Source organism: Heteronotia binoei, chromosome 8, assembly GCF_032191835.1.
Source record: "Heteronotia binoei isolate CCM8104 ecotype False Entrance Well chromosome 8, APGP_CSIRO_Hbin_v1, whole genome shotgun sequence".
NCBI lineage: Eukaryota > Metazoa > Chordata > Lepidosauria > Squamata > Gekkonidae > Heteronotia > Heteronotia binoei.
The window spans coordinates 83,239,303-83,255,389 of record NC_083230.1 but is presented as its reverse complement, the minus strand read 5'-3'; the positions used below and the strand labels follow the sequence as shown (position 1 = coordinate 83,255,389).

General features: G+C 42.6%; 1 protein-coding gene across 1 annotated transcript in view; it reads right to left on the bottom strand.

Moving 5' to 3' along the window:
• Window positions 1-8,331: 8,331 nt before the first annotated feature.
• NPTXR (neuronal pentraxin receptor) overlaps window positions 8,332-16,087 on the bottom strand; it is a 37,299-nt gene continuing 29,543 nt past the window's right edge. Inside the window, exons 2-5 of the mRNA XM_060245441.1 lie at window positions 14,476-14,692; window positions 11,661-11,905; window positions 10,410-10,589; window positions 8,332-9,259 (exon numbers count right to left, since the gene is read on the bottom strand). Of these exons, the coding sequence (XP_060101424.1) occupies window positions 9,035-9,259; window positions 10,410-10,589; window positions 11,661-11,905; window positions 14,476-14,692 (867 nt within the window). The 3' untranslated portion in view covers window positions 8,332-9,034. The remainder of the gene's footprint in view (window positions 9,260-10,409; window positions 10,590-11,660; window positions 11,906-14,475; window positions 14,693-16,087) is intronic.

The following is a 16,087-nucleotide window of genomic DNA, read 5'->3' as shown; positions in this document are numbered from 1 at the left end:
TTGGGTTGGGCCATGTGTGTACCTATTTAAGATTAGGTAGCAGAGATACAAACTTTATAAAGGACACAGACAAACACAAAGATTTTTTCTAACCCCCCCCTTAAAACACACTTAAAACATTAGCACTCAATAGTCTTAAATGTGCTTTCTTTGTATTTCTCCTGTGGGATCCAGGGAATGGGGCAAAGGAAGCTCTGGCTCTTTCCCTACCTCCCCAGAGGACCAGAAGCCTAAGCCAATGGAAGGAAGAGAGGCTTGGCTCAGTAGCTTTGCTGTGTGATTGAGAGAGCCTGGCAAAGCAAGTTCTCTCTCCCCCACTTCCTCCCCAAGGCAGGAGCCTCAGCCAATGGAGAAAATAGAGACTTTGCTCTGTAGCTCCTGTGCTATTGAGCAAGCCTTGCAAAGCAAGCTGCTATGCAAAAGGAAGTAGATGACAGCCAGTTGTTCAGGGGCCTGATAGGAGCCTTCCAGAGGCCTGATTTGGCCGTGAGCTGCATGTTTGACAACCCTGTTGTAAAGGATGCAGAGCTGACATTCATAACAATGAAAAATCAGCTTTCAGACCTGATCTGCTCTGTCTCCTCATGTCATAAGCATATGCTGATCTATATAAAAACCACAGATTCCCCTGTGCTCTACAAATATTTTTCTAGATTATAACGCTTGCTGACCCGTAGCCTAGACTAGAGTCATCATAATACTTCTCCTCAATGAAGACATAGTGGGCAATGACTGGGCTCTTGTGTGGAGAATGTCAGGTAACCACAGAAATTGCATGACTGCTATAATGTTGCTGAAGAATATCTAAAGCTGATTTTAGGTTCTTCTCTAGTGGTGGAGGATCTGATTTCCTCTGTTCACATTCTTCTTTCCCCCTCAAATTATCTCCCTTGCCTTTCTCTCTTTTCACTTTGCCATTCTTTGTTTTCTCCATAATATTTTGTTATTTTACACACCTTTATAAGAACCCCCCCCCCACAACTTCTTTCCCCTTTAGCTTATGAAACTGCCTACCCAGAGATACAGCATGTGCTGCTGTGAAGAAAACCAGGATATAAACATTTTAAATGAATAAACCGTCAATCCATTCAGCTGAATACTGTGTACTCTGGATGCCAATGGCTCTCCAAGGTCTCAACAACTTGGGATGTTCTATTTGCAAAGCATGTGATGTGCCACTGAGCCACAGTTCCTCCTAGTTCTCTTTCCCCCAAACTTGATTTCATTCCTGCTTCCTTTTTCTTCTGTCTCCTCTTTATTAATTTACACTCTAGTGTAAGTGGGGTATTTATATAAAGGTAAACTTAATTTGGTTAAACGATTAATATGCATCTATAGCTTCAGAGGATGGTGGGAGACTGGAGGGCCTGGTGTGACTTGGTCCATAGGGTTGCAAAGAGTCAGACTCAGCTGTGTGACTGAACAACAGCATCGCTTCTCAGGATGACACAGAGTTGCCAGCTTCCAGGTGGGGTCTGGAGTTACATCTCCAGACTACAGAGATCAGTTCCCCTGGAGGAAAAGGCAGCTTCAAATGATAGACTCTGTGGGATAACAGCCCTGCTGAGACCCTCCCCTCCTTGACCTCTGTCCTCCAAAGCCATTGCCCCAAATCCTCCAGGAATTGCTCAACCAAAAGTCAGCAACCCTAGCTTGGCATTTTGTCCAGGCATGGCTCTTTGTCCTGCCTCTCAGCAGCATGTAGGTGGCATTTGGGAGGATGTCAGTATCACAGAGGAGCACTTCCTGATGCTTTTTACACATCAAAGATTCTTCAGGGGGTTCATTCTCAGGTCTAATCAACATTACTACCTCTGTTGAATCTGGTACCCTGCTGCTATGACAGGCATCTCTGGAGAAAGATCAGAAACCATGGGGCAAAATCAGAATCCATGGGGCAAAACCCATACCCATAAACCATTACCCATAAAGATCTGGATCTCTGGATTAGTAATCTCACCCAAAGCATAGAGACTGAGTAGTATTAAGTAATGCTAGGATTTGAGAGGATGTGTGTATTTGTTTATAATTGGGTGTTTCTCATAATAAATATATATATATTACTTGTAGTACAGATTTTTATTTTTGCTCTAGGTGGGTTTCTGCACTCTCAGTTTTCAGAGACAAGCGAATAGCTAACTGCTGTGTTCACATACATTTCTGTATCAGTGTAAGCTTGGTTAATGGAGAGGAAACTGAGTTGTCTTTGGTCCATTATACGCTAATTAGCATCATTGTGTTTCGTAGACTTGCTGTGATGTGTTTCTAACTGCAATACTGTGCTCCTAGCTGAGGACTTGCTCCAGAAATTACTACCTGTGACAACTAATGAGAGCAGCGTTGTAAGACTCTTGTGAGCTTGACCCACTGTTCAGAAATTACAGATTTTTCCAATATGTACCTTCAAAATTTCATCAACTATTCTCTTCTTTGGAATAAAATTAGAGTCCAGTGGCACCTTAAGACCAACAGAGTTTTATTTAAGGTATGAGCTTTCTTACACAAGGCGCACACAAAAGCTCAAACCTTGACTAAAACTTTGTTGGTCTTAAAAGTGTCACTGGACTTTATTCCTTCAGACCAACACAGCTACCTACCTGAATCTATCTTCTTTGGGTTCTGAGTCAATAAGCTGTGGAACTATGAACTGTGGCATTAGATCTCGAGGGCAGTATGTGCCTTTTGTGCTACAGGCTAATCACCTGATCTGTCTCAGAGCCATTGCAAGACAATATGGCACTTCTGGAGGAGTGAACAGAATGCACCCTTTTGGACACTATGTCTGTAAAATCACTGTACACAGTATGCTTATTGGAAGGCATTTTACCAGCAATTGTTGTACCTCACAAGCATTGCTCAATCTCCTCACCTTCTCAGTTATCATTTAATTCTCTTTCAAGATCCCTCCTCCATCAGTCTTTCTCCCAAACCCTCTCAAAATCTACACAGCAGTATTAAGGCATCTTGTGTGGGGGAAAGATCATATATATTCAAGAATACTCTTATGTATGGCCCATAGGTCATTATCAGGTATACTCCTGTCTGGGTTCTACAACATCCCTCAAACTCTTTTGCTGTCTTTTATATAATTCCCTGAATGTCCTAAAAGAATCAAATATAAACACCAAGTTTATTGTCAACAATCAAATATACAAAAGAAAATACATATGACACAAATGTGTGCACACATGTCAATTCCAGTTTAACAGCTGTACAAAAGAAGAAAGGGGGGAAAGAGAAGGAGAGTGAGAAAGTGGCTCAGAGAGAGAGAATTTACTTTCCCCCTAAATCTGGGTGCATTAAGATCACAGTGTTAGATAGCATGAGTGTGATTACTTCCAACTTCTAACCCACTCATATATTCTCCTCCCTCTGAGAAGGGGTTTTGGTCCCTTTGGCAGTAGGACAATTTGAGAGCTGTTTCACACAACACTTGTCCAGGGTACATGATGTGTACCAATAGTGACCCTTATGAGGCAGGTACTTCTTTATTTCACACTCTGAAAATGCAAGATGACAATACTGTTGATTAAACCCAATTATAGCTCCCTGCAGTGCCTTTTTGTGTTAAATACATAATGAAACAACACTTGTGCCCACCTCACATGGTTTCAGTAACATGCACCCCTTAAAAGTGCAACCTCTAAAGCCATCCTTAGAAAAGGATCTCAAAATTGTCACTAGTGTGAGTTGAAGATAACTTTCTCTACTCTGCCTTCCCTCACCTGGTTTGTTCAGAGAGAAAGAACAAAAAATGTATTGTATCAGCAGTCATGTCAGTTGGGACATTTCAGATGGGGGAGAAGCAGAATATGACACAAACAATCACAACATCCCCCAGAGAATAATATCTGACATATATGTAGTTATCCATAGATTCACAGGTTTCAAAATCATTGTGATATTAGGCACCCAAAAGGCTTGCAAACCTCCCCAGCCTTTCAAATCCTGAACAAATTCAATAGGCTATCATCCCTCCTTTTGTTTTCTTTACTACAGAAGCAGCTGAAGATACTACTGTAAATCTTCCCCCCTCCCCTAGAAATGGCATGGCAAAGGCAAGGACTGGGGGAAATTGGGGGGCGGGGAAGAAGGACATAAAAAGCATGACAGAGGATGACTGTTGGAATCTGTTGGTTAGAATCCATGTCTTTTTAACAGTAGGCAGCAGAAGGGCACAGCTATGTTACCTCACAGTGGGGGAGGGGGGGTTCTGGAAGAAGAGGTGCCAGAACTCTCAAGAGGAAAATGAAAAAACACACAAGTGCCCCTTGTGAACTTGTAAACATTTTAAAAAGAATTTTGTTTCCATGAGGTTCCAGAACTCCATTCCACCACGTTCCCCCAGGAAAGCCATGTGAAGCCATGGCATCTAGTCACAGAATTCGATCAATTAAGGGCTGGCTGAAGCTCAAAAACTTTGGCCACCAAATGAGAAGGGAGCACTCACTGGAGAAGATCCTGATGCTAGGAAAGACAGAAAGCAAAAGAAGGGGACGGCAAAAGATGAGATGGCTGGACAGCGTTACTGATGTAACAAACACAAATTTGAGCAGACTTCAGAGGATGGTGGAAGACAGGAGGGCCTGGTGTGACTTTGTCCATGGGGTCACAAAGAGTCGGACTTGACTGTGGGACTGAACAACAACAACATGCACATGGTATTTTACTTTCAAGCTGCCCCAGTCATCCATGCAATCATGTTTACATTTAACTTTTAAATAGGTTCCTCTAGCTGTCCTTTTAACAATAGTTTGAACTGCAAACAAACATCAAGAGATGTTATTTAATTTCATGCCATGAAAAGCTTCAGCTGCCTATTTCTGCTCATTAAATCTCTATTAAAGGGACAGGACACTCCCCTGCCCCTTCTAGCTGGCAAACTAATGTTCACATGATCCACGTAATATGTATACTGAGTCACCGCACCACTGCACATGCAACCAACAAATCCTGCAATCAGAATGATAGCAGAAAAAGCCACCACTGTACTAGGAATTCCATGAAAGGCTAATTCTAGGTTGTCAAGTGACCCATGGCTACTTTGTTTTAAATATTCGGCCAGCTGCTGGAATAGCAAGGAGAACAACCATTTTCTCCTTTCCCCTCAGCCTTTAAGCAGAACATTTAAAGTGATTATATAGCTCATAGCAGTGCACCCCATTCCAGACTCATTAGAAAACCTTCATACTTCATCCAAGGAGCTGCTAAACAGGTTCAGTCATGAGGTCCATACAAAAATATCAGGCTCCAGGCTTGGATCTGCTTTTGGTTCTGCTGCTCCAGATTCTTTCATTTCAAAGCAGTATGTGAAGGTGTATGTATGAGCATGTAGGAATGGTCCTCTTTTGTGGCAAGTGGTTAATAGATTACTTTTGGTTCCTGTCAGCTCTTTAGAATATTCTGTACTGCAGATTTATATATTAATTTCATGGCAGTTTCTGTTTCATGGCTTCCCCCCAAAGAAGTTAATCTGCCCAACCCTCAGCATTATTCTATTTTACTAAGAATCTTCACTGTTAAATTATTTTTCCCATCCTGTGTAACTCACTCATTGGTTGACTGAATACTTACAGTATTTGTAATCCACCTTGAGTCACAGTGAGAAACACAGATTATAAATGAAGCTAATGATAACGATAACAATAAATATAGTTTGGTGGAGATGCTGAGAATTCTGTTACAGACCTTGTCCCCCTCAGGAACAGTATTTCCAGAGTTCTCTAGGGAGAGGAAGAGTGACTGTTAAATAAGTTTGACTTACGTCTGTAAGAAAATCCTAAAATGCTCTGGTTTTCAGATGGTGGTTTAACCACACTACATTCAGATTGGAGTAGGAAGAACCTTCTTGGTTTACCTATACATTGTCATTTGAGCCACAAAAGAAGTGTACACAGCTACAGACTCAAGATGCAACAAGGTTTGCCTTATGCCAAAATCGAAAACAAATCTTCAACCTGAATATGTGAAAAAATACAACAGGTCTGGCTCTCCCTTTGCTTACATCTGAAGCTGTAGTGAAGGGGGACCATACAAAAGCTGGTGGAATTGAGAAGAAAGTGAACTAAACTCCTTTTTATGGTTGGGAGAGAGAACTGGGAGGATCACTATCTTTCACAGTGAATTGAGAAGTACCTGTTATATGCCTAATTGTCAGATGAGACAGAGAAAAGAGAGTGAGCTAAGTAACTCAGGCTGCAGTTCTAAGCAAACTTATTTGTGAATAAGTTCCATTGCACTCATTGAGACTGACTTCAAAATATCCAGCTGTTGGCTGGGAAATCTAAGGAAGAAGCAAGAAAATATTGGATGAAATGTTATGCCTGGCTAGACACTCAAGACTCTTAAGATTCTCTGGTGTGAACTTATATCTCCTTTTCCCTGTATCTGTATTCAAGATTGCCTTTACTGGAATTGCCATTTTCAATAGATATTTTAACAAAAAGATTTATAATATAAAATATCAAAATCTTGATGATGCATAGTTTAGAGACAATAATATGTGACAATTTATGTATTTTAAGAAAGTATTGCAGATGTAGACTTGCATTCTTTGAAAGTATTTTTATGCAGATTAAGACTGATTTGTAATCTTTATTTACTATCCCTTCCTACTCCCTATCCCCAATTCCTTGAAACTTATAAAACTTTTAAAATGGAGATTGGCTTCAAAATAAATATGCACAGGATTGGACTACACCTTAACCAGGTCTAGATTTCTTGGGTTGTTCTCCATTCCATACACTATGAGGCCACTAACCTTAGTTTTCCCACCAAGTGCACACTCAACATGGAGACACAAACAATCCTGGCTCTCTGCTAAGGATACCTGTAGGATACAAACATGTTCAAACAAACATCCACATGGTTACACATTTGTGCCTTGCTTTGCACACTGAAATCATTTTAGGAGCATACCTAAAAATGCAATATGTGAAGTGCTCACAATAAAGCCAAGCACTGTGTTCAGTGGTGTGGAACTTAAAAGCTGACATTACCAAGGAAATAAACACCTTCAGCATGACAGAAATTGTGAAAGCACTTTCTTCTATCACTTTAGACCCAAAATGGCAAGCCATATGCCATTTCTCTAGCCTTTACACACGGTGAACATGTCTTGATTCCTTGTGCATGACCTGCAAGCATGTTGTGACCTTCAGACCTTCACAAGATGTATGCCATTGAGAGGAGCAGTGGAAGGCTCTTGCCTTTGTGCTCTGCTTGTGGGCTTTTCAGGGACATCTGGCTGGTCTTTGTGGGAAACAGGGTGCTGGACTGGATGGATTTTTGGTTTGATCCAGTAGAATTCTTCTCCTGAAATAAATCTTAGCATCAGTTGCTGCTGCTACTTTGGAAAGAGGATTCATGGTAACTGTGCAACAGGCCGGTAACATACATCTTCATTCACTTCCAAATCTTTCTCCCAACCTTAAAAAGGTTAGTTCAATTTCTTCTCAATTCCACCAGCTTTTGTATGGTCTCCCTTCACTACAGCTTCTGATGTTATGCACCATGAGCATATTGTGAGCATGAGCATACATATTAAAATTACCTTGGCTAATATTTTTAAAAGACCAAACAGGAAACCTCAAAGGGTGTCATATGGACTATTAACATTTTTGTGACTTGACTAACTGGGAGTAATGCACAGCTATGAGCTCAGATGGAGATCTGTGGACTAGGAAGCCTAGTATCTTGTGAGAGAAACTGATTTTAAGATCCTTTCTGCATCAGGTACAGGCTCAGGTGCTATAATGTCCGATGGGACTTCAGCATTGGAAGGACCCTGGAACATGTACAAAAGGCAAATAACTTCCTTTCTAGTTCCTTCCTGGTCAAGGATGTATTTGCAGTCCCTTCCCAGTATTCTTTTAACTAGTGGAAGCAATCTGCCAGGGGTCAATAGTCAGAAAGTGAACTGGATTTAAGACATTCTGTAGAATATGGGCTGATTTACATATGCGCAGACATCACTGGATGGTTGAAATTGATTGGATGGCTTAAATGTGTGAAAGGGCCATCATAGTAACAAAGAGAGGTTTCATATTATGTCACATCAGACTCAATTCACAGGTTCAACTCCGAGTCATCAGCATAAGAAGATATCAAATAAGGAACATGCATGTGTGTATCAGCCCTTAGCAGAATGCAAAGGATAGGGAAGAAGACCTATGGGAGAAAAATGATTGAACAGAAATGTCAGAATATTCTGCTTGCCACTTGTGCTCTCCTTCTTTAAAAGCTGCCACAAGAATTAAGTCTAAAAATAATACTGACAAAAGGAATTCGGAATCTATGAAAATCAACAGAATGGCAGGAGCATGTGCAATTCACACAGCTCATCTGAGGTGGAAATCTGGATCACTGTGATAAAGATAGATAATCTGAATCTAGTATGTAGGCTTTGGTGGAATGACTTGGCATCATTGCCTACTTGAGGCTATGTAGACCAGAAGGTAGAGAACTCGGTGGGACATCCCTGGTGGAAGCATGCAGAGACTACAGGAGTAATATTGGCTTGTGTATTCCTAGACTATCAATAGCTCCTCATGAGCAAATGCCACCACCATACAAGTTCTAACGCTTCAACAAACTCCATTCAGTGTCCAACGGTATCAGATACAGTGTGAAAGAAGCAAAATGTTGGTGATAGCAGTTCCACCAACAACTTCCCATCCTCTACACATCAGCTACTGGCCTGTTGTTCAAATATGGCTATCACCCTCTTATCACCCCAGCTTTCTTGATGGAGGGCCCTTGCCATTCACAGGTATGAATCAGAAAGAGTTTTACTGGAACAATGAAAAACACAGTGTCACAATCCATCAAGTTCAGAAAGTTTCCCTTGTCCTTTGCACACATGCATACACTCTCCCTCTCCCTCTCACACACACACAACACTCTATAGAACAATTCATCCAAGATGTTTCTGTATGGAAAAGAAAAGGACCCTTTGCTGCCTCATTCTTTATGTAAGTGGAAAGAAATGGCAGTAGCTTCCATGTTCCTTTCTTTTGGTGGGGACAAGGACCGCTCACGCCTTCTTCCTTTCCTCACAGACTTCAAAGCTCCTCTTGGCTGCCCCTCCATGGATCTCGACCAGTTTTTCATCCCACTGGATGACATTGCCTTGCAGGTGGCTGGTGCAGTTGGCCAGACCCAGGATCTCTGCTGGCATCAGGACGCGATCCCACATGTTGAACTGTGCAATTTCACCAACAAAGGCCTGAGTTGCATCAAAGCGCCCACCCAGTGTATCCTGTGGGCATTATATTGGAGGGGAAGGAAGCAAGGAGGGAAATAGGAGAATAATTTCAAGGAAGAAAACAGTGGACAAATTGAGCAAAAGAGGGGAATGCAGAGGAAAGGGGTGAATAAAACAATGAATAAAATGCTTCAGGGTATAAAGAATGACATCTTTGGAACATCCAGCTCAGTATTATCTGTTGCAAGGTCCCAGGCAGTGGCCCTTCCAGCCTCAAGTCTTTTCAGTATTTTATCTAGGTGGCCCAGTTGATTCTGATTACATCTTACTGGCCTGTTGGCTCCAACTTCTAGACTGTGGAAATCTAGTGCATTTTGCTACAAGCTTTTCTATTAGATGGTTTTAACTGTTTTAATTCCTGAATCATTGGACTTTTAACTATTGTATTGTGTCTTTGACTGTTATGATCTGCCCTGAGCCTGCTTGTGGGGAGGGTGGAATAAAAATCTACTAAAATAAATTAGCTAGAGATGCCAGAGACCGAACCTTTTGTGCACAAGCTTGTGCTTTAGCACTCTTGTATTATGGCACTGGCATGCAAATAGCAGCTTTTTGTTGATTTCCATAACCTCAGAGATTTGTGTCACTGTAATATTTTGGTACTTCTGAAATATAAAATATGGATATGCAAAGCCCAGAGTGATACAGGTTTTTTTTTAATGTTCTCTGCTTTCTGAATGTCTGGATTTGCATTAAAATGCAGCGAGAGTGTTCCCTCTAAGCTGAGTTAGTGTGTGCTAGCTCACAGTTTTTTTATCTTCCAGCTCACACCTCTTTGTCTTGGCTCAGGAAGGATGGCCCCAGAGCAAACTAATTTATGCAGTAGCCAAATTGCTCGCTTGCAACTTTAATGTCAGTAGTGCACAAAGTAGAATTTTTCCTCACAAGACTCCACAGCTAAGAGGGAGCATGGTTGAGAACCACATCTCTACATAATGCCTGCATTAGATCAAAGAGAGAATCTCTGTATGGCTTTATGTTTCAAAGATGATACATGTGGTATGAAAAGAACATGAAGTGTCCCCACATCAATGTAGTGAAATTCTGCTTCACTGACATTGAAAAATACCCCACAAAGGCTGGGTGGATTCCTGAACAATGTCCAGGTTCATTATTCCGAAGACAACACAGGAATTAGACCTACCTGTTCCTGGCCCAGGATGATGACCCCATGAGGTTTGATAGTATGCCAGGATGCCAGATTTTCACTGCCCCCACGCTCTACTCCATCTTGATATGCTGACCATATGCCATCCCGTGTGATCCAGTTTATGCAGATGTGGTGCCATGTCCCGACCTTTAGACTCATGGGCAGCTGAGCCACCTTTACAACAAAATAGAACAGTCATGTTAATGGAAAAGCCTTTGTCATGCGGCATGTAGCAGAATTCATTTTGGAATTATCTCCCTCTGACACTTTCTGCTTGTTGCACTACTCTATAACTGCTGAGAAGCAAGCAAGACAGTCCTTTCCCATTGGCTGTAAAATGCCAGTGACAAAAGATGAAATGAAGCAGGAAGAAGACACAGAGATAATGAATTTCTACTTACAACTGAATCAGGAATATCATATCTGGAGGGAGATTATGAAGGGAGAACAGGAGCCATTGTGGCTTACTGGGATAAGCATATTTGGCCTTTGCTCATGGAGCTGTGGCACCAAATCCCCTATGTAAGGGAAAGGTAAGATCTGTGTTTCAGAAAAAGTAATGGGTAATGCATAACTCAGTGGTAGATAATACGCTCTGGGTGCAGAAAGTCTTTGGTTCAATTTGTAGCATCTCCTGTTTAAAGAATCTCAGGCCAAAGAGCAGAAGAATGCTTTGGAAAGCCTCTCCTGGTTGGAGTAGGTCATGTGCATGACAGACCAATTGCCTGTTTTAGAATACCATCTATGAGAAGGGCACATACACTGAAATGTACAGACAACTTGGGGTGGGATCTAATGCCTCCTTGCCACCAGCACAAGGCTTCTGCCAGCAGCAGAGGCTACACTGAAGCAAAAAGTAGAAGGAACCATTAAAAGCTAAGTGGGCTGGTACTCGGATGGGAGACAAACAAGAAAGGCTCTGCAGAGGAAGGCAATGGTGAATCATCTCTGCTTCTCACTTGCCTTGAAAGTCCCTTCTGTGGTTGTGACATAATGGCAGTTATGTACATATTATTGTTATTGTAACTGGTTCTGCTGTTGGCTAATCTTGTGTCTTCCATTTTGTATTTATCTGTTGCTTTAAACCTAAGATAAAGTCTGAGGGGCAATATTTTATTCTGATCTAGCCTTATTTCTTAGCTGACTAAATAATTTTTGCCAGTGGGATGAGACTTAGTCAGGTCAAATGGCAGGTCAATATCTAGGTCTTCCAGTTATCCATGCCCAGATTTCACTCTTCCTTACCTTGTCATTAATTATCAGTTCCATGGGATTAGGTCCCCACTCCAACAATACAAGCTCATTGGATTGACTGGGGACTGAGTAGGAGAAAGGGGTGCCCACCCCTGCTGGACCCCTGGCTTTCAGCCACATGCAGACTGTGAAGGCATAAAGTTCAGGCAGGCTCTTTTTTATCCTGGCATACATATAGTTGTTCCGTACAGGGATGGTGATTTTGAAGTTATCTGGAGGGATGAAGGTTGTTGTTTCTGTGTGCAAAACAGAGAAAATGAGGTCAAGGAAAAGGCTAGTCTAGGAAATACCTGGTTTGTTACAACATACATTTTTGTGGAACACAGGATAATTCAGTCTCTGAAGGAGAGGTTGTCAACTCATGAACCCCTCCAGTCTACTCTGTAAGTCTGACTTGGAATCCCTAGGGGAGGAGCCAAAGTCAGTGACTGAGGAAGACCAGAGGGACCAGGAGGGGCCTGGCACTGCAGAACCCTCTACCAACAAATCTCCTCAGTGCCAGAGGCTGCCCTGTCAGATCCTGCAAGGGGAACCACATCACAAGCCTCTGAGATAGTCCCCAGGCCTCTGGCCATGCAGAGTTCAAGCTCAACCCTGTAGCCCCTCAGGACCTCTCCCAGTCCACAGGAATGCTGGTAGCAGAAGGCCCAAACCACAGGGCCATAGAGGAGGCAAAGTGCCAGGCTTGCTGCATGCAACACCAGGGTAGGGCTACAGCAGTACACCGAGGTTGATTCCTTGCAGGATCCTGGCTGGTGTGCACAGCTGTCTCAGGAAGTCCAGCCTACTTAAGCTGGGGCCTGAAAAGATCAGTTGGTTCACAAAGTTGTGATCCTTGCCTGTTAGATCCATCTCTAGACCCTACTCAGTGACCATCTGCAGAACAAGTCCTGCCTCATGGAGAGTCCAGCAGAAGCCTGAGGTCAGAAGAAGCATTATGGTTTTTAGACAGAGCATCTGCTTTACATATAGAAGGTCTCAGTTTCAGCCACCAGTGTCAGAGTTGGGACTCTTTGGGGAATGAGCATGCCTTAATCACTGATCCCACAAAGTATGAAACCTTGACAGATCGCAAGGCTCCTGGACCCTCTGTGTCTAAGGGGCTGTCTGGTGACATGCAGCCAGTTATGGCTGCTGGTCCAAAAGCCCAGGTGGCCCATGAATAGAAGCTAGACTTAGAGACTGAGAGTGCTGAGAAACTCACCAGCTATTGAGAGGGACCCCACAGTCATCCCCAGAAATCCTGGAGCAGAGAAAGAAGAAGGGGTGGGGGCATTCAGTTCAAATGGCAGAATGCATGGCTGGCCCTCCAGGGCCTGTCCTCTGGTCACAAGGCAGGAGATGACCAAGATTCACCTAGAGGCTTCACTGAATACTAGACAGGCTTTAAGTACCTGCAGACCCCTGGCCACTGCTACAGCTGCAGGTATTAACTCCTATAAATAGCCTCAGTTCCGTTCTGGTTGGTGTGGGATCAGTGAATCTGACAGTGTTCCCTAGCTCCACTTGCTGGCTTCACTGTGTTTGTGAGAAATTCCACCTGGTCCAGGTACATGCTGAACAACAAAAGGCTCAGATGTGAAAGACCTCTGCCTAGGATCCCAGAGAACCACTGCCAGTCATAATAAGCAATGGGTAGACCAATGGTCTGACCCATACTCAAGCAGCTCCATGTGCTCATGAGAATCTTGAAGTGTTATCCTCATTTGCAAATATATATATATATATGCACATGCATTCAGAAGTTCAGGGAGGAAAAGTGTGCAACAGGGCCCAAAGCATGTAACATGTAAAAGGTTCAGTAGGTAAAATATAACACTAGAAGAACAATATATAAATACTAAATCATTGTCTTTGTAATCTCTACACCCCATTGAACTCAATAGAATTTCCAACATGAGGAGCTGCTATTCAAAGGGGAATAGTTGCATCCTTGAATCTCGCAGTCAGGGAAGGAATGGATTAAAACAGACCCTTTCCCCTTCCTCCCCACAAAGGTGTACTCAACCTAAAGCCACCCACAAGTTATCTGATGAAAGAAAGCTTTTTTTGGAGGGGGTACATGTTTTGTGAAAACATGTACAGATTACATGTACAGAAGACCTAGCTTCAGCAAAAGAATTAGACTTTGTCCTACTCAATAGCATCACTGCTGAAATGGAAGCAATTGTTCTGGTGAGCAGTGATAGTGGAATATGGTTGAGGCCTTGTGCTGCGTGTCCTTTTTCAAGTGGAGAGGAATATTGGATTCTTACTTGAAAAAATAAAAGCCGCTGCAGGTTAAGCCTTCTCAGAAATAGGGCCTTGTGACGTGGATATCTCTAATCCCAGAGGTGATTCTTCAGTGTTTTTGCTTTATGCTGGTTTTGTTTGGCTTGTTTTTAATTGCTGTGTTTAAATGGTTTTATCGAGGCAACATGTACATTTTCCCTCAAAAATAAATTATATTCAAAGAGATCCTTGCATGTGCTGGAGGGCCCTTTTTATTTATTACTTCTTCACAGTTTCTGAAGCAGGGGTCCCAAATGGGATCTGCTTTTTAAATAGACATCTCTGCAGCTGCTTTGTGGCTTTGGGGAACCTGGTCTCAACTCTTTTGAAAAAATGTCTAGTTTGACTCTTAAGAGAACAACAATCAACATGAAGATTCAAACTATTCCTCCGTAGATTGATGCTGTCATATGAACCAATTCAATATGGCTGACATCCTTCTACCTGCAAATTCCCCCATGAATAGAAACCTATGAAAAGAAGTACACTGACATTTGGACACTCAGATTCTGTTCCCTCCCTTGCCAGAACTGACCGTGTTCAAGATCTGCAACCCGGTTTTGGAGGGCATCCAGCTCCTTGTCTACCTCTTGCTGTTGGTGTTCATTGATGTTGGTGATGGATGAACGTTCCTTTTCCAGAGCCAAAATCTTGGAGAGGATCTGATCCTCCAATTCCTCCATCTTGGTGTGGATTGTTTCTTGGGTTGGCACCGGGGCAGAGGTAGCATTTATTCGGGCAGGGATATCATGCTATGCTCATGGGAAAGACAATAAATGAAGAGAGGAAAAAAGAGATGAGATTATTAAAACAACACACCAAGAATCATTTAGGGAATGCTGGTTGAGTTACCAAGGAAAGGCTAAGAGAGTTCTCTCAGGATCAGCCAGGATTCAGACCAAGAGCACAGATTCTACTGTAGTGAGGATGAGCCCTCCCAGGCCTCAGTATGGCTCCGTTACCATGCCCATGAATCCTTCCTCCTAATCTTATTTAGCAGGTAATGTTCTCAGATCAGGGCTGTGAAGCTGACAACTGCTAGAATCTGGGCTTATTTGTGGGGTTCTTCTCAAATATTGCCTGTCAAGCTGCTTCTTCTGACTCTTTAGCTTCCTGTATCCTTTCTTACCTGTGAGTTTTCTTGCCTACTTGAAAACTCTTCAGATTAGGGTTGCCTGGTCTCTATTGAAAAATACCTGGAGACTTTGGGGTGCATCTAGGAGACAGCAGGGTTCGGACAGAGGAGGGGCCTCAGAATGGTACAATGCATAGAATCAATCCATCAAAGCAGCCATTTTCTCCAAGGAAGCTGATCTCTGTCAACTGGAAATCAGTTGTAAAAGCGGGAGATCTCCAGGCCCCACCTGGAGACTGGCAACCCTACTTCAGACTGCCTGTATCCTCTTTTTCCTGCTTTGCCCTTCCTTTGGATAGATTTGTTACCTCAGATCTTGGCCTGTAATTGGTTCATAAGCATAGATAGCTTTTAAATTCATGGAGAAGAGGTCCCTCAGTGTCCACTAGCCATGGTCGCTATAGGGAACCTCCACAATCAGAGGTAATAAGCCTCTGAATACCAGTATGAGAGTACAATAATGGGGCAAAGTCTTGGCCTCTATGCACTGCTGGTGACCCTACAGAATAACTGGATTGGTCACTGGGTAAGACAGGATGCTGCACTAGATGTACCTCTGGTCTGATCCAGCAAGACTCTTCTTATGTACTCCAGACTGTCCCTCATGAGGCTCTTCTCCATCCACCTCTGAGCTCAGTGCTGCTGGGATTTGCATTTCAGCTGCACACATTCTCCCTACATTCCCTTTGTCAACCTTTTTCTGAATATGGCCAGTAGCTGTCATCTTTAAGAACATGTATGAACTTCTTTACATACATGACTTACATGCAACATATCTCTAACATTACTCTTTACAACCTTTCTGTGATCTTGCCATTTAGATGGAGAAAGCCATCACCAGAATGCCATTCTCAAAGGTCAAATTTCCTGTAAAAACCTGAGTGGCGGTGGATACAAATTGGTTTATAATTTCCTCCTAACAATGCCTGAGGAGCAATAACATGAGCCTCTTCCTTGTCACTTTAAGAAAAAGTCTATCATTTGGACATAATTGTTCTGTAATTGTCTTAGC